The 18,987-nt window shown below is 42.8% G+C and overlaps 1 protein-coding gene across 3 annotated transcripts in view; it reads left to right on the top strand.

The window, feature by feature from the left end:
* Window positions 1–17,207, top strand: part of LOC146812475 (chloride channel CLIC-like protein 1) — a 1,578,371-nt gene extending 1,561,164 nt beyond the window's left edge. For 2 of the 3 annotated variants that reach the window (XM_085619463.1, XM_085619466.1), the window contains one exon: window positions 15,436–17,207. In XM_085619463.1, the coding sequence (XP_085475589.1) occupies window positions 15,436–15,681 (246 nt within the window). In that variant the 3' untranslated portion in view covers window positions 15,682–17,207. The remainder of the gene's footprint in view (window positions 1–15,435) is intronic. The other variant, XM_085619464.1, reaches the window with a different exon arrangement.
* Window positions 17,208–18,987: the final 1,780 nt, after the last annotated feature.

The following is an 18,987-nucleotide window of genomic DNA, read 5'->3' as shown; positions in this document are numbered from 1 at the left end:
TCATGGAGCCCCTGTGGTGGAGGAGACTCTACCAGGAAATTCTCTTCCTGGCCTAGCATTTTCTCCAGAGAAGGGACGATTTTACATCACCACTCAACTCTAAATAGATATTAAAGGCAAGAGTTGCAGGAATAACTGAAATGCTTGTATCTGTTGATGACCAGAAGTGAAGACTTCCTTAGAAGTGCACTCACTTAATCAGAGCTCGCTCTAAGATGTTCCTTCTAGCTTCCCATCTAAGCCTCACCTGCTCAACCCTCGGGGCAATGTCCCTAATACAAAACCCCAAAAACATAGAACACGCCCTCCTACACACCTCTTCAGCCAGGTCTTCTTCAAGTAAAACTTGTATCCCATCCAGCGACGGTTATCTTGACCTTGGGTCCCAGGCACCTGCTCTGCCGAAAGTATCATCCTTAAATTCCGGTGTACTCCCATATTGGCTTCTCGTGCTATCTTAACTCCTAAAACAAAGGCCTAGTCTTTCTAACGAGCTAAGTGTCCTTGCACCTGCAACAAAAACATGAGAACGAGAAACCTTCCACTTCTCTAAGTTTTTCTAACATCCTGAAACTCAAAGCCTTACCAAAGGAAAATCATTTTGGCCTACATCATTTAGCTAACATAAGAAAATGAGCAAGCTTTCTCTTTAAACATATATGAGATCAGGCCTTTACACAGTTTAAACCTTACACTTCTAAAATCACATTACAAGCCTTAACTTAGTTACACTTTATATATGAATAAGCAAACTACATGTGCAGACTTTTTAATATGGTGCACGTTTAAACCTAATGCATCTCATTACATGAAACCCAATCATTATGCATTGACTAGAATACATTTGCAGTGAACTACGGCATTGTTCTTCATAAAAAACATGGTTACATGTCTGATCATACTATTATAAACAGATCTGAGTGATATATTACTAAGTCACACCTGAATACAATTTCGATTAATATGTGGGTGCGGACTAACAGTGAATATGATGCACCCCTATAATTTTCTGAATAACGTGGCGCTCTATCAGTTCCCCCCTTTGATGACAAATGTCATCACACCATTTCATAGCTCCCTTGGAGAAAGAACCAACCTAAACAGTACCTGTTGCCATCCTCCCCCGTTGGAGTCTCTCTCTATTCTTAAGGTTCTGATATTGACTGTCCTGCAGTCTGGCCATTCGCATTTCACTCGCTCTGAGAGCTCTCTCGACTCTGTTTCCTCTGTACCACCTATAAGCTCTGATGAATCCCAACAAGCAAACCACAACAATGATGAGGGGTTTTAGCACAAAACCAAGGAACCCTTTTCCCAAATTGGCGAACCAACTTCCCACGCGACCAAATCCTTTAGCGACCTTTTCCCACACTCCCTCGTTTGTCAGATCCTCTATCTCATGATGGATCGTGGTAATGTTGTCTATATATCTCTCCAGATCCTTGCTGTTGTCTGGAATATACGTACAACATTCCTGAACTTTCAATAATTTACAGACTCGGCCCTCTTTTGCTAATAACACATCTAAAGCAAGGCGGTTCTGCAAAACCATTGTCCTTATCGATAACATCTCTCCAGCTACAAGTATCAATGACTTTGCTGTATTCATTGACAACTCATCAAAAACAGTCGCCAATCTCCTGATCTTCACATGATTCAAGACCACACCCAAACTTGGTATCATTGCTCCAGAAATGTCTCAAACCACAATTCCTCCACTTGTAGCTCTCTTTGCTCTCGAATGCTGTCCAGTCTCCAAAAGCTCCAAATCTTCTGCTTGGTAAATTTTCGGAAAGATAATTCCCAAATAACATGTACCATACCAATTTGTAGGCAACCTGACATAGGCATTCTTTCCACACACATAATAAACAGTTGGAATCACTTGCACTGAGCCTTGCAGAAAGTTCTTAGCAGAATCTTCCATGGTGAAGACATGATCACACGTACTCTGGCCTACCGGAACCTTTTCATAATAGGTCTGATAACGTCTCACACACAACTTCCCTCTCTGTTCCTTGTCCAATGCTATGGGACTATAACTCCCTTTGGATCTGTGTAATCTTTCCTCATCAGTCCAATCTACTGGACTGTCTCCTGTATCTCGTGTTTGAGTTAGTTTTCTATATCTATCTTCTACTTGATCTATACATTTCTTCTCTACATCTGACAATGAACAGGTCAAATTATGCCGATGAGCATAAGCCGTATCCAGTTCCAAAGACGAAATAAAATACTTCCGGAGTCTGTCTTCTGACTTATAATAATCGTATTTATTTAAATGCTTGTAAGCTGGAACTTCAGGAAGCACTGCATCATAATTGGAAAATAAATACTCAAACTGACCTCTGTCATAGAAGATGCTAAGCAACAAGCTACAAGAAATTCCATACGTCAACGGAAGATGATGATATCTGATACCCTCATCCACTGAGGCAGGTAGCTGCATGCACACGTAACAATCTTTTGCATACATCGCATCCACATGTTCATATAGCAGCTTCGCATATGCATTGAGCTTAAAATCACTTCTAGACAAATCTATGTGAAATCTACGACTCTCTTCGATTGATATAGCTCTTTTAGCTCCTATAGTGACCTCCTTTTTGCTCGAAGTGGTAGGTGTAGGCATTCCCTGTACCCCCGCTTCTTGCTCATGTGAAACGATATAAGAGGCTACAACTATTACGATTATAGAGACTATCACTAACCCTATAAGTGTACCTACTACTAATTTAGATCTACGATGAGTATTTCCAGCTACCATGATCTCGCAAAGTTCTCAAAGTTCTTGGGTTCAGCAACAACAATTAAAGTCTCTCTTCTCCTCCGGATGTGGTTCGCTAACCAGTTCGAATGATACTTCAAGAGCTGGAAATCCCCTTGCAATTTTCAGTTCCTTATTTACACAGTCCACAAAAGACTTCCCTAGCCCAATTTCGTCGTTTTGACGGAAAGCCCCTAAGTTTATTCTTCTTCCACTCGGGCCTAAGTTATCTTCCTTTAGACTTTTATTTACAACAAAGTTCACTTTTAGTCCAAAATAAGATCAGCTCCCAGAATCTCTAAAACATGCTGCAAAAGTTCAAGACGAAGCCACACTAATTCCTGATGTGGAGGTACATAACCGAAGGTTGGAAAAACCAGCTTCTCCAGAATTAGTTAACGAATCTTGCTTAGACGTGGAGGATTCGGAATAGTGAGAATTAGAATTCCTTTGATCTCCACTCCCAGAACCAACAGCAACACATCCACTTTCACATTCGGGAATTCGCCCCGAGCTCACCACTCCTGGCATCAGTCACAGCGTATGTCCACTCTGGTGAGGCGTATCTTTGACACAGCACTCTTGTTCTTTGAGATCTTCTCAGACCACCTCGAGTGTGCTCTTCGTCACTCTGTTCAGATTCAGACGTTTCAGAAACTGGGGCAAGATCTCTTTCAGGTGCCAACCTCATGTTCAGCCGCTTCGGCTCTTGCTGCACTTCTGCTCTCCCTCTGGGTACCCTGTGCACTACTTCCTCCTTCGGCTGAATTTGACTCTACTCGACCCACAGCAATGCTTTCTCCATCCGAGTCAAATTCGGGGTTCTGATTGACACAACCCCGGTCAGCCAGATCCAATGCACAACCAACTGCGTCAGCAACCCTCACAGCTCGACTTGCCCTCTCAGATGGCCCTGCCACCTCAGCTGGACTTTCATTTACGAGAGGGGCTGTTTCTTCCAAGGGGACTGGAACTCTGCGGGTATGGGAGACATGCACCCAGTTCAGCAACCCTCCACACTTCACTGCCGTGTTCATGACCAGTATTACCTGGTACGGGCCACGCCAACGGACATCCAGGCAACTTTTTCTCACGTGTTTGCGAACAAGCACCCAATCTCCCGGGCACAGGCTGTGGCACAGGTCACTTGCGGCTGGAACAGTTGCTGCTTGTACCTGCTGAGACACAGAACGGACTAAGTCAGCCAGTCCCTTACAGTAGTTGAGAATTAAGTCATCAGTGATGCTAATTAGAGCAGTTGCTGGTAATCGCATTGCCCTCCCCATCAGGATCTCGTGAGGTGACAAACCCGTTCTCCTATCTGGAACACTACGAAGGCTCATGAGGACCAAAGGCAGTGCATCAGGCCATTTCAGAGATGTTGAAGAGCACACTTTTGCCATTCGTGCTTTCAAAGTTCCATTAACCTGTTCCACCATCCCAGAAGCCTCTGGTCGATAACTGCAATGTAACCTCTGAACCACATTCAGGGCAGCACAAAGTAATTTCACGATCTCACTGTGGAAGTGTGTCCCTCTATCTGATTCCAGAGAGGTCGGAAAACCGAACCTTGGGATGAGCTCCCTCAATAATAGCTTAGCTACGGTGAGTGTGTCACATCTACCTGTTGGGTAAGCCTCCACCCACCTTGAAAAGACACACACCACGACTAAGATGTACCTCAATCCATTACACTTTGGCATCTCAATGAAATCCAATTGCATTCTATTGAAAGGCCCTCCTGACCTCCCAATGTGACTCAAAGTTACGGCAGTCTTCTTTCCTGCATTCATCTTTTGACACGTAACACACCTCTGGCATACAGCTTCAGCAACTGCGCAAAACTTTGGATTGTACCATGTCTGTCTGAACACTCGCACCGTTGCATCTCTGCCAAGATGTACTGTACCGTGTATCAATCTTGCCATTGGACTCAGCAAACTTTCCGGCAACACAGCTCGACCATCACTCGAGACCCACACATCCACATCTCCTTTCTCACATCCTGATCTTATCCAGCCATCACATTCTTGGTCGGCAACCTCATCCTGCAGTCGTTTTAGTTCCTCCCAAGTGTCTGCCATGGCTAACATCATGCTGAGCTCGGTTCTTTCTTGGCTTTCTCCAGTATAACCTCCTCTAAATATGCATCCTTGTTCTGCACAAAAACGGGCAACCTCGTCTGCATAGTTATTACCCAATTAAACAAAATCAATCCCTCCACTGTGAGCAGAACATTTGACAACCGCAATTTCCTTGGGACACTGTAATGCTTCCAACAACTGTCTGACATATTCCCCATTTCTGATGGGCGAACCTGAAGATGTCATGAAACCTCTCTGTGACCACAGCTGTCCGAAGTCATGAACCACACCAAACCCGTACTGACTGTCAGTGTAAATCGTTATCCGAATCTGATCAGCAGCCAAACAGGCACGGGTCAAAGCAATGATTTCAGCTACTTGTGCAGAGTGTACTCCCTCTAAACAAGCAGCTTCAACAACTCCAGTGATGGTACATACAGCAAACGCTGCTCTTAATCGACCAACATTGTCCCTTAAGCATGAACCGTCCACAAATAAAGTTTCATCAGGGTCAGGGAGCGGTTCATCAACAATGTCTGGTCTCGGTTTGGTGCATAGTTCAGTCACATCGAGACAATCATGGTCCTCACAATCTTCACCATCTGCATTTGGAATTGGCATCAGGGTGGCGGGATTCAAAACAGAACACCTCTTCAACATCACATTTTCTGCGGCCAGTATAACTTGCTCATAACGTGTTAATCGGTTATTTGTGATGTGCTGCGTTTTGGTCCTTGTCATCAACAGTTCAACAGAATGTGGTTCATAGACTGTAAGTGGGTGTACCATGACAATACTCTCACATCTTTCAATACTGACACCTGTTGCAGCAACGGATTTGAGACATCCGGGCAACGCTGAAGCTACTGGATCTAATGTATCTGAAAAGTAGGCAACTGGTCTACGGACACCTCCATGATTCTGAGTCAAAACTGACAATGCACAACCTTCTCTCTCGCAACAGAACAACGAGAAAGCGTGTTGTAATCAGGCATTCCCAAAGCTGGAGCGCGACACATAGCCTCTCTCAGCCTTAAAAACGACATTTAACAGTCGTTGTCCCATGGTACCGGATCACTCACATCCTTGTGGGTCCGCCTCTGTAAAGGTTTTGCTTCAAAGGAGAAGTTGGGAATCCATTGGAGACAGTAGCCAACCATCCCCAAGAAAATTCTGACTTCTCTCTGTGTTGTAGGTACAGGCATGTTCATAATTGCCTCAATGCGATCTGGTGACACCTTCCTCTTGCCTTTCTTAATTCTGTGACCCAAATACTGCACTTCACTCAGACAATACTGCAATTTGTTTGGGGACACTTTGTGTCCATTCTCTGCCAAATGATTCAGTAAAGCAATGGTATCAATCCTGCAAGCATCCTCTGTTTCTGAGGCAACGAGCAAGTCATCGATGTATTGTACCAGAGCAGAGTGCTGTGGCTACACGAGACTCTCAAGATTATTCTTCAAGATCTGATTAAAGATCGAAGGACTGTGGGTGTACCCCTGGGGGATACGGCACCACGTTAACACACGATTTTCCACCCGGAAAGCAAAAAGAAATTGGCTTTCCTCATGGAGTGGAATCGAGAAGAATGCTTGACACAGATCAATCACTGTAAACCACTCAGCTTCGCCCAGAATCTGAAACAGTATCACAGATGGATTCGATACCACCGGACAGCATGGAACAACTATCGTGTTGACCTTTCGCAGGTCCTGCACAATCCTGAATTTCCCACTCGGTTTCTGTAGTCCCATGATAGGTGAATTACATGGGCTACCCATGATCTCTTTCAGAATTCCCTGCTTGATCATAGACTCGATCACAGGTTTGATCCCTGCAATAGTCTCGGTTGACAAATTGTACTGGGGCGTCATGGGGAATTCTATGTTCTGTTTGACCTGAATCTTCACTGGCTCCACACCTTTGATCAACTCAATCTCTTCTCCGGTGAAGTCCCACACCTCGGGTGACACAGAATCCCTCAAGTCAAGTGGAAGTTCCTCCACTGACAGTGCCGGGTAAATTTCGATGCACAAGTGTTGATTTGCAACTTTAAAGGTCGCATCATCATCCTTTGTCTGTACTTCAACTCCCTTCGGTGTGCAGTAGATGGTACAATTTAGTTTGCACAACAGATATTTTCCTAACAGGCAAACTGAACTTGAGTCACACACCACAAACCGGTGTCGAACTTGGAAAGTTCCTATTCGCACATCAATTGGCTCTGTCAATGGGCTAGTCATTTTCTTGTTTGCCAGTCCAACAACTTGGATTGATTGTCCCGAGAGGGGTAGGTTAGGGACTACTGCAGATCTCACAGTAGACCGGGTAGCACGAGTATCAACCAAAAAGGTGGTAGGATGACCTTCGTCTGCTTCTACAAATGGTCCCCTCTGGTCTACCTCCAAGGGTGCAGTCCTCCTCCCCTTGCAGGCACCGTCATGCCAACGGGTCTGGGCTGAACTCCTCATACCCTTCAAACAAGGGCATCTGTTGATAAGTCCGAGCTCCCTGCTGAACATATTGAACTCTAGGTGGCTGGGGAACTTGTACCAGTGGGCTGAAAGTCCCCCCTTTCATCGACCTTGGTCTAGTCACTGTAGGAACTGCTTCAGGTACAGGTACGTGAGCTATCTCTACTTCTTGCTGCACCTGATTAATTGGGTTCAAGGGACACTCGCGTTTCCAGTGCCCGATCCGGTGACAAAGATGACACGCAGTGGTCTTTTTCAATGTCGCCACATCCATTCCTGTCTTAGGGTCAACTGGCTTTGGTCTTCCCTGACCTTGGACATTCTGATTCCCTCCTTGGTTATTTCCTTGCCTCCTCCCTAACGTCCCTCCGCTAGGCTGAACTTGAGCCGTTTGCATCTGAACAAGCATCAGTTTGTCTTTCAATTTCCTGTGCTTCTAATCTAGCTCATCACTGCAGTATCTGGTATACCGCAGAATCTCATCCACCGGCTTGTTCTGCCAGCAAATCAGATGTTGCTGTATCATCAGACTAACTTCTGGTCTCAATCCCAGCACAAACTTCAAAACAAACTGTCCCATGTCTTTTGTATCTAAGGCATCTAATCCGCTGTACTGTTTGAAAGCCTGCAAGAGGCGTTCATAGTACTCGTGCACCGTCTCTTTTGGTTCCTGGACTGTCCGATCTATCTTGACCCAATCAATATCCTGAGGCGAAATTTTCGATTTTAGCCACGCAATCACTTGCTCAAACTTCTTCATGATTATGGGTGATGGACCATTCGAGATAGGATTTCTTTCGGGGTCTGAAGTCGGCCATTCAACAGCAATTTTACATGCAGACCATAAGTCCCCTGGAACCACAATGTTAAATAACGTGTTCAAATCAATCCACAACACTTTTGAGATCTTGACAAAGCGATCAACCTGCTTGCATCACTCTACAGGCTTCTCCCTCAACCGAGGGAAATCGTTAGTAAATGCGGCCAAATCACCCCTACTCCAAGGCACATGCATGTACCCTCCATTCTGTACCTCCCGTAAAGGGAAATTCCCTATGCCTATCGTCCCGCCACCTGGAGGCGGCGTCTCTTCTACCATCTTTTTGGAGCTCTTCTTCTTGGACCATCTTTCCTCCCATTTATCAAGCATGATCCATGCACGCATTGCTATAATCAAATCTTTGATATGGGTCCTTAACCCCATGACTCTTTTCACTTCCAGTTCTTGGTCACCATACTGCAACCTATGGTTTCCCTGCAATTACTTAGTTTTAGACAAGTCCACCTCATACTTCTTGGCCAACTCTGTCAGTTTCTCGTGTGCAGTTCTTGCCTTGCGAGTGATATCCTTTGCTACAAAGAGTAACTCATCTTGTTCATACATGTATATCCTTTCAAGAGGCAAATTTCCATTTATTATTTTGTCTACTTCTGTTTTCAATCTCACTACATCTAACATCCGCCCTTTCAGGGCGTCTTTCAATATTTCTCAACAGGCTGCACCATTCCGTTCGTCGTACTCGCAGCTCTTTTCTCGATGTCTATTCTCTTCTGTCATATTCCTAGAGACTGGTCGGTTTCCTGCATTACCTTGCTCCTCACTCTCTACGGTTCTCTCACACTGATTCCTTGCAGGCGGTACCCACATTCTCAAGTCTGATCTTGACTCGGCCAAAGACCTTGGTCTTATTGGTCTCGCATCCACCTGTCCCCTAGAGGAGTCTGCGGTGGCTGGCAATGGCGTACTCCATTCTATAGGTCTCGGAGTCTGCTCCATCTCGCTTGCTGTCCTGTTTCCCTCAACCACACTCCTTGATCCTGTAGCTGACTGTGCTAGACTACCAACTCTCTCTTGGTCTGGATCGTAGACTGAAACAATTGGTCCAATGGTAACCGGTACTTTTAAAGCATCCGGTAACCTCACACCTCTCCCAACCTCTGTGCTTGCTACGGACTGAATTTTCATGTTCTCCGTTCCTGTCGAGATCTTCCCTACAACTCTCACCTCTGACTGAGTCTGTAATCCACTAGTCCCTTCTGCTGGAGCCGATTTCCCTTCATAGGAATCTGGATTAAATGGAGGCGGTCTTTCGGACAACCACCTCTTTACCAAACTGTCATCCGTATCACTATCGTCCTCGTCTACACTCCTTGCCTTCGCACCATCTGTTTTTTCTAGTAGCGGGTACAATCTATCTCCCTCAATCGTTTCTACTCTCCACCTCTTTTCTAGCGCATCCCACCTCGCATCCTGGAATGCCCTGATTGACTTCTTCACTTTTCTTGACTTTTGTCTCTTTTCCTGTCAATACGCTGCTCTGATCCATGCATGTAACGCCTTGAACTGGGTTGGTCTCGGCAGAGGTCGCAACGAGGACATTACAGATTTCAACTGATACAACACCTCCAACCTGAAAGTACCATATCGTGGGAAAGTCAGTTCTCCCTCTCCATAAGTCATTTTATGCCAATTTTCAAGCCAAATTACAGTATGCAATCCCACATTCTTTGCCATATAATGCGCTGGAGTATCCTCGGGAGGGGCTTCTTCTCCCCCTCGAGTAACCACCTGTTCGTCACCTCTACATAATTCTCGGAAAACCTTAAAACATTTCATGATGAACAAGTTTTCGATCGCAAACAATGTTTTTGTTCACTTCCTGATGTCAATCCACCAATAGCAGCGCGACTCACACCAACCGACCTATCGCAGCGCGACACCTCCTAACATCACACTTCCTCCGCTCGCAGCAGTTCCCCTCCTTCACAATTCGCGTCTCACCCTTGCATTTCTCCATTCATACTCTGAAGTAATTGTCTGTCGACAAACGACCGGACAATCACTTCTCCGACTGCCTACGACAGTCTCTCGAAAATGTTGACCTCAACCCTGGCAACTGTCTGTCCGTGAAACGGTCAGACAATCACCTCAACTGATAGGCTTCAAATACTCAATATTCCACATACAACAACCCACGGCCAGCGTCGGTTACTCACACACTCACACATTCGCTCCCCCTATCCCGGTCTGGGTAATCGATGACGTCTCACGATTCCCTTACAATGGTCAACAAAATCTACCTTGGGTGTCTTCTACACCACATCTTCAGGCTGCGCGCTCTCACAGCCGAATCTCACAATCACTCAACTCTCATACTAACTCGGCAAGACATCACACAATCAAATCAACACCGCAATCTACAAAGTACATCACCCTGTTCATACTCATTCCTCCACGAACTGCTGCATTCCGCCGCACCGCTACTTTCCATCAATCTCCATCAACTGCCGTTGTCTGCCGCTCACCATCCGATGGGCCACCATCCCTCGAATTCTATGGACCTCTAGAATCTCTTATCTTGATCTAGATCTCCCCTCACTATCAGAGATAACCATCCTACTCTGCTACCAACTGATGACGCCGGTTTCTTATCTACCTTATCATCACAAAGAATCCTCTTAGGTCGCCAGGATCTTTTTATCTGCTAAATAGTGTAGAGGGAAGGAAATCAAATTTTAACATATAGCAATAATTTACTTTACTCTTTGAAAGGACCACTGACTCTGAATCTCAATTTTGGGAATTTATTATTACCAAGAATAACTGCACATACAACCACCTCAGTACAAGGTGAAGAAAATAAATGGGCACTAATACAAAAGAAATCCTATGCAGGAGCCTCATCCGACTCCGGATAAGAAGAATAATCAATTCCAATAACATCAGAAATACGAAAATTACGCCAGTCTCTACATTGGAAGTCATTAGCTTGAAGGAAAATCAGTTAGACTATCCCTACTCTATTTCTAAGGTGACATCCCTACTTAGTATTTTCCCTTTCAGGCAAGAGGATAAAAAGGTGTCAGAAGTGAAGACTTCCTTAGAAGTGCTCTCACTTAATCAAAGCTCGCTCTAAGATGCTCCTTCTAGCTTACCATCTAAGCCTCACCTGCTCAACCCTCGGGCAATGTCCCTAATACAAAACCCCCAAAACATAGAACACGCCCTCCGACACACCTCTTCAGCCAGGTCTTCTTCCAGTACTTTTCCAGTGAAACTTGTATCCCATCCAGCGACGGTTATCTTGACCTTGGGTCCCAGGCACCTGCTCTGCCGAAAGTATCATTCTTAAATTCCGGTGTACTCCCATATTGGCTTCTCGTGCTATCTTAACTCCTAAAACAGAGGCCTAGTCTCTCTAACAACCTAAGTGTCCTTGCACCTGCAAAAAAAACATGAGAACGAGAAACCTTCCACTTCTCTAAGATTTTCTAACATCCTGAAACTCAAAGCCTTACCAAGGGAAAATCATTTCGGCCTACAGCATTTAGCTAACATAAGAAAATGAACAGGCTTTCTCTTTAAACGTATATGCGTTCAGGCCTTTACACAGTTTAAACCTTACACTTCTAAAATCACATTACAAGCCTTAACTTAGTTACACTTTATATATGAATAAGCAAACTACATGTGCAGACTTTTTAATATGGTGCACGTTTAAACCTAATGCATCTCATTACATGAAACCCAATCATTATGCATTGACTAGAATACATTTGCAGTGAACTACGGCATTGTTCTTCATGAAAAGCATGGTTACATGTCTGATCTTACTATTATAAGCAGATCTGAGTGATATATTACTACGTCACACCTGAATAAAATTTCGATTAATATGTGGGTGCGGACTAACAGTGAATATGATGCACCCCTACAATTTTCTGAATAATGTGGCGCTCTATCACTGTCAAAAACTGAAGGCTGGCACAACTGTCGTTTACGGAAGTTCAAACTGAAAAAATATAAATGTGGAAGCGGAGGGCAGAAATTAGTGGCCACAAATACTTGGAAAGAATCTCACAACAGTTTCACACTTAGCACTGGGTTTATTCCTAGGACTTGTAACTGTTCCTTGTTTCTGCCAAGTCAGCTCTTTGAAGTGGTCATTGGGTGACAGTACTACAGTACACACAACGTAAGTATGAGAACTTTCAAAAATCACGAAATAAGTTAAGGCACCTGCTTGGATATAATATTTTCAAGATGCATCTCCAGGTAAGATTTATGAAGGACTTTAAGTAGTTCTCCAAGTTCACCAGTGACTAATGAAGACCAGTCTTCAGTGGGTGACATTCAGACGCTCTCATTGACTCTTCGGCCTTGATACAATAGGCTCAATCTACTATCTTCTAGAACTGAGGACATGTTAAATCAGCTTCCACTGGTTCATGATGAAGATACTTAACGTGTACGTTTAGCGTGTAGCTGGGACCCCTAAGTGTTTCCATGCATATGTTATAGAGAGATGAATTCCCAGCAGGTCAACTCGGCTTAATGTCATTCAGAGTATGACAAAATGAGGACCATTGTGTTGTGTAATAGTAATACATTTTCAACAGCACAGAGAAACCGTGCTGTGTGTGGTAAGAACTGTAGATCCATTTGTTGATGCTATAGTGTTAATTCAATATTTGTTTGGGTATTTGTTTTATACAAATAGCAGTGGCTATATTTAACATGGATGTCACTAGGCCTGGGCGGTAATTTCCGTTCCGCTCGTGGAATTTTGGTAATTTCGCGTTTCGCGGAGAACGCGGAATTGCCAAAAATTCCGCGGCTGCATGGGATTTTTGCTTGTTCGCGCTTTCAAAATGCGTGTTCGCAAGATATTTTCCCCCGAGCACGCAAACAGCATTCGCGAACAGGAAAAAAGCATCGCGAACGGACGGAACAAGCAATTCTGCGTGTTCGCAGAACTCTGTGTGCTCGCGGAGATTTTTTACCGTTTCAAAGAGCTTTGTGTAGCGCGACTACGAAAATTCCACCCACCCCTAGATGTCACCCTGTTAATTATTTTCTATGATCGCGGTCATCCCCAGGTTATTCCCAGTAGTTACAGATTTCTTTCAGTTTGGCCTACTCTGTCTGATTCCTTCAAACCAGTTATGATAGCATCAAACTATAGCGCTTAGCTTCATCATTGCCCTTTTTTAGTCCGTATCCTTTTCTCAAACGGTAAACCTAGACGTTGTAGTTGCAGTCAAGAGACTGTTAGCTGTACCTTGCAAGCATTGGTCTCACAAACCTCTTACTTGCAGACATTGAATGTGCTTCTGAAGACTACAAACTTATCCTGAAAATAAACATAACTTTGTGAACAGTGATCAGTAGAAAAAGGTAAAATATAACTATTCAGATCACCCTGCAGCATAAATGGCAAATTGGTCTTACATAGAGAAGTAGCTGCATTTTCGCCAAGGTACCCTGGGCACAGGGTAACTGGGAGTATAACGCTCATCGAACAAGAAATAAAATATATAAGACTTTAAAACCTTGTCTTTACCTTTGTAGCTACGAATTACAACATGAACAGATATGTATTTGCTTTAAATAATTTCTTCAAATCTGTAAGAAACAATAGTAGAGAGCATCCTAGCTGAGCAAAACAGGTGAAAACAGGATGCAGACTCCTCAGTCTATTAGGTCTCTCCTAAGACTGCACATGTGCTGTCTGTTGCGAGACATACCGTGCGGTTAGAGCTCGTCCATTACTTATTATTGGTTGGCTTTATTGGTGCTCTCATTTCCTTGCTTCTAATTTGTTACTGCGTGTGTGCTTCACTTGCTCTTCTTTGGTTTTTCCCCTCCTCTGACTTTCCATGGCTCGGTTTGAGGCTGCTACTTTCTTCTCATGTATGTCTCCCACTCCCCTGCGTTCACTTCCTATTTGCTTACCCCGTGTTACTTTATGCCCATTTGTTTTTCACCACACACCTCTCCGTTGATGAGACCTAATGACTTTGCCAATGCTTGTTTATTTTTGTCACTTTTTGCCAAATTCAGTAAAGTGAGTTTATGTTCAGTTATCTGGAAACCTACCTGAGAGTGTGAAAAGTTGTTAAAATGTATTGGGGTTTATGTTGCAACACTGATCATGGCATAAGCTGCAAAAGTCGATTTGATGATATTAAATGAAACATTAAAAAGTAGATTGGGGGTGCCAATGCTGTAGCAAGAGCTAAAAGGAATCCATGTTCTGAACTTACCAATTTGCACATCTAGACCGGTTGTCTGGCTGAAATGAGACACAGTTATACTCTGCTGGTAGTCTCTTATGTAGGTTCACATTTTGTCAATCCAATTATCTTATTCTAAAGCTCTAGATGTAGTGTAAGATGAACGTCAGCTATGTGGTGGTATAAGCAACTGCACAACCTTTTTTTCATAATATGAATCATGTTGTACATAATATGCAATTGTTAAGATGAGGTTTTATTGTTATTGAGCATCAAAGGTGCAGAAATACATTTTGAAATCGTCCCAAGGATTTATCTAGGATAAGTGACCTCAAAACCTCCATGGAAGTTACGCATTGCAAATATTTTAAAATGGAGCCATGTCCTGTGATGCTTCTTTGACCTTCAATATCTGGGGATAAATAGGAAGTAATTACATGCACTTTGAAGCCAATTCCGCACCCTTTATCCTGGCTCAGAGTGTGAGAACATAACGTGTATTAATTGCATCCCTAGAACAGAATGCCTACAATACATGTTGCTTCTTGTGTGATGTGCTGAAATGAACAAAAACTCAATTTGAATAAAATGTGTGCTCAGGTGGAAACTAAGTCAGAATTTGAGTTTTTCAGCTTTTGGTTGTCTATAGAATCAAATTTGGTTTACTCATCTTTGCTTTCATTAAATTGCGGACAAATATGAGCATCGTGTTGGAATATAAAAGATTGATGTAGTTAACTAATTTATGGAAGAGCAGAAAAGATGTATCATTGTTGAGGAGTATACTTCTGTGAATTGAAATGGGATAGACTGGATAACTTGAGTAAGAAATAGCAATGCCTTTCACCTCCTCACTGTAAACTATTACCTCTGGTCAAGTAACCCTAGTCTCCCCTACCGTATTGCCTTTTTGCTGTCCACTATAAAAACTGCTCTATGTATATAACATTCACTCTGTTGCTTTGTAGCTCAATTTGCACTATGTCCCATACATAAGAATGTCATCTGAAGGTGTTTCCTGTTAAACATTTTGATTACGCGACTGACCAAAGACAATCAATTCTTAATATGTTTTTTTTCTTCCTTACAGGCAGTTAGCTCTGCTGTTGGGCGGATAATCGTCCACCCACTGGAGCACATAAGCCAAACATTGGGAAGAAGCCTACGAAATATCATGAAGGAGGTGCCTGGACAGTGGCAGCCCATTGTTTTCCTCCTGATGCTGATCACCTGCATAACTTTCTTGACTACCATCTTCCACAGGGGCAGGCTCCCAGCAGCAGCTCCTACGAATGAAAAGAAAACTGTTGCCAAAACACCACGTAAACTAGGATAAACGGGAATCTTGATTCTACGTCCTCCAGACACTACTGCTACTCGGACTGTTCCGTTACGCAGTGATGCTATCATTGCACAGGACCTTTGGTGGGGGTGGAGGATGCTGTATTTTGCATGCTGCTTAACTATGAAATTGATTCAAACACAGTTTGCTAAGTACCACAGAAAGAAATGAGACTCTGGCCAGCCCATTGCAAGGTGAATACAGCATTGGAATGTTATCAGCGTTTACACAAGACATCTTCGGAACATCTGCTCAGTAGAATACATGGAGAGATTGTTACGTTGTTGGTAAGAGATACGAACGGAACCAAGAGTGACAAATAAACCTCCATCAGATTTTTAAAGACCATTTTTTTCCTTTGAGAAACGAGGCACCTTTCTAGGGTCTGGCGAAATTGTAGCAAATAGGAATCTGCATTAGTGAAACTTACCAAGATATGGTGTACCGGAATTCAGTTTTTGCATTTCGCTAATGGAATTTGTTCCAAAATCTTTTTAATGTTTGATGTTCCAGATATGTGAGGCTGTTCTTGACAGTGATTAGAAGAACTATTGCCTTAAAAATATGGTGGTGTCAAAACCACTCTCTGACCCTCCCCTCAACCATATATACAAATTTTAGTACAAAATAACTGAAGACTTTTTTAAAAAATCAGTCACTGGATTTTAATTAATATTTTATGGACAATATAAATTCAGTTTTCAAGATGCTTGACCATCTTAGATGAATTGTTATATTTGCACCTAATCCATCGACCCGTTTAAAAAGAATATTTTAGTGATGTGCTTGATCCGATTTACAACATTCATTAAAAAAATGTTTCACAATGAAGCTGTCATGGCAAATAACTTTGTCTGATAATCTAAATACAATAGCTGCCATATTTGATAAAACAAGCGTTAAAATGTGTTAAAATCTTATCGAGTTTGACCCTGCAATCCATTTTTAAAAGATGCAAACAAAAATCACACGTCTTCTCTTCAGTGTACCCCAGAGGCCACCATCATTTAAATATAAAATATTTGAACGAATCCATGGATTACTTACAGTCACAGAGAACTCGAAGAATAGTTCAAATACCAGGGTTTTGTTTTCATCACTGTGTGATGCAATTAAAAAGTGCAGTACATAGTTTCCAGCCTTTAAATAATATGTTGAACACGTTTGATGGAGGCACCCTATCTCCTACAATGAAAGAAGAATGTGCTGCTTAATCTCGTCGCTCCTACCACATGGTTGTCACTGAGCCTCAAGAGGCATGTCAAGCCTTAGTGCAACTGTTGAACCAAGCAGCCACTAAGAAAGGGAGAACGAGCTCCTACACAGGAAATAACACCCAACCAGTGTCTTTTCTCCATTGTTGCCATCCAACACATATCATTATATCACTATCTTATGCTACTTTATCAACCGAGCGCATTATTGGTGGTTGCCATATCCGTTTGTATAGGTATGAGAAGATATGTCATTAATTATGTTGAAAAGTGTACATACTTTTATTAAAATCAACCTAGATCGCCTGTTCCTTGCCTTCCTTGTGTTTACTGAGTCTGTTTGTATAGTGTTTTATGTGCATCCCAAGCCTTTAGTGCAGAAGTTCATTGAAAACCTACATCTTCATGGTAAGTGAAGTCTCGCAAATAAATATTGAGCGTTCCCCTTGCCTCGTCTATATCGAGGATCAAGGCAAATTTATGAGATACAAGTCATACATTTCACAAGTTGGTTACATTTATTTGATGGCTTCCAGACTTGCTTGAAAAAACGTTGGTACTTGTGTGTAGTGTTAAAGCTGTAGTGAAGTAACAGTTGAAGTACGAATGTTTACCGGGCGAGGGGGCAGGATATTGAGCTAGACATACTTTACATCAAGTGATATCGCACACGGTTTGCCACTTGTTGATCTCATGGAGCTTAACCCTTTTCCATTCTGAGCCCCTCTTCCACCTGATCCCCTCAAAAACCACATATTTGCCTGATAATGGCAGTGAAAATCACATTAAGTAAGAAATAGTTACTAATTTGTAGCCAATTGCAATACAGCATCCACAACATTGAATGATGTCTGTATGTTTGAATGATGAGGAAAAGAGCAGCCTGATGGGCTAACATAGTAAGAGTTAACAAACAAATAACCCTGCTCCTTTTAGGACTCAAGGGCATTAACTGCCCATGATGCCTTGTACTGGATGATGCCTCTCAGAGTCAGTTCTTTTTTGCGTGAATCGTGTGAACTACGAAACATTTTGGGTGGTTTTTATACTGTATGATTAAGAAATAAAGCCGGGGAGAATAAAGGGTTGTTCGTCACTTTTATGAAAATTCCCACGAAGCAGGACTACAATTAATCACTTCTTCTGCTTCCTACGATCATAATTGACAGTCGTAAATGCTAGAATAGACTAACAAGCTAAGCAATGCAACCCATGTGGCTGGTGGGCTTAAGGAATACGTTATAATCCACTAGAGAGAATGGCAGAACTGTGTATACTAAACAGTTTCTAACAATAGCTTGGCTTGTTCTAGAATCAGCTTTTGTATTGGAATAAACACAGTAGTGTTCCTTGGCCCAGTACAATATTAATAAATAAAAAGTGGGAAGATAAATAAAATTTGAGTGGCAGAAGATGCTAATTTATTATTCACTGCTCCTACCAAGGAGCACGCTATAATGCCGTAGGAGTTTTTTCAAGTGCATATTTTCTTGCCAGTGATGTCCCCTAGAAGAGGCAGGGGCACCACCAACCATTTTTTATGTAGTGGGAGCGGGAGGCAGTGCAGCAGGCCCCAGCAACATAAAAAAAGAAAAACACTAGCCTCCTGTGTCATTAAATTCATGACCTCGGGGCAGCTTGCCATATTTTTTAGAAGCTTTCCACACTGCAGCTGTATGTTCTTCAGTTGGAGTATGGAGACCCCTAGTGATTGGATATATGGTTGTAGTTTTTGCCTGAAAAATGTTAAAAGAAAGATTCATAGACATGTTAATATGTGTTTTTTGAAAAGGCTTTATTAAAATATTTTATACGTCACTTTTATTAATCATTGCAATGTGTGAATTTATGAAATATACGTTTGATTATAGTTATTGATGGCATTTTGACAAAGCTAATATATTTGACTTACTTAAAATAACACCCTTTGTATTGTTACACATAATCAGCTGTTTGCGCCAGCAAGTGGTTGGGTGCGCTGGCCGCAGGCCATGCCCTGATCCCAACTCCCACCTGTGTCATGCATGAGGTTGGCAGCCAAGCCCTGCACCCAACCCCCTGCAGTGCCCAGCCGAAAACCGTGTGC

Source organism: Triturus cristatus, chromosome 7, assembly GCF_964204655.1.
Source record: "Triturus cristatus chromosome 7, aTriCri1.1, whole genome shotgun sequence".
Taxonomy (NCBI): Eukaryota; Metazoa; Chordata; class Amphibia; order Caudata; family Salamandridae; genus Triturus; species Triturus cristatus.
Note: the sequence above shows the minus strand (reverse complement) of the source record. Positions and strands in the feature narration are given on the sequence as shown.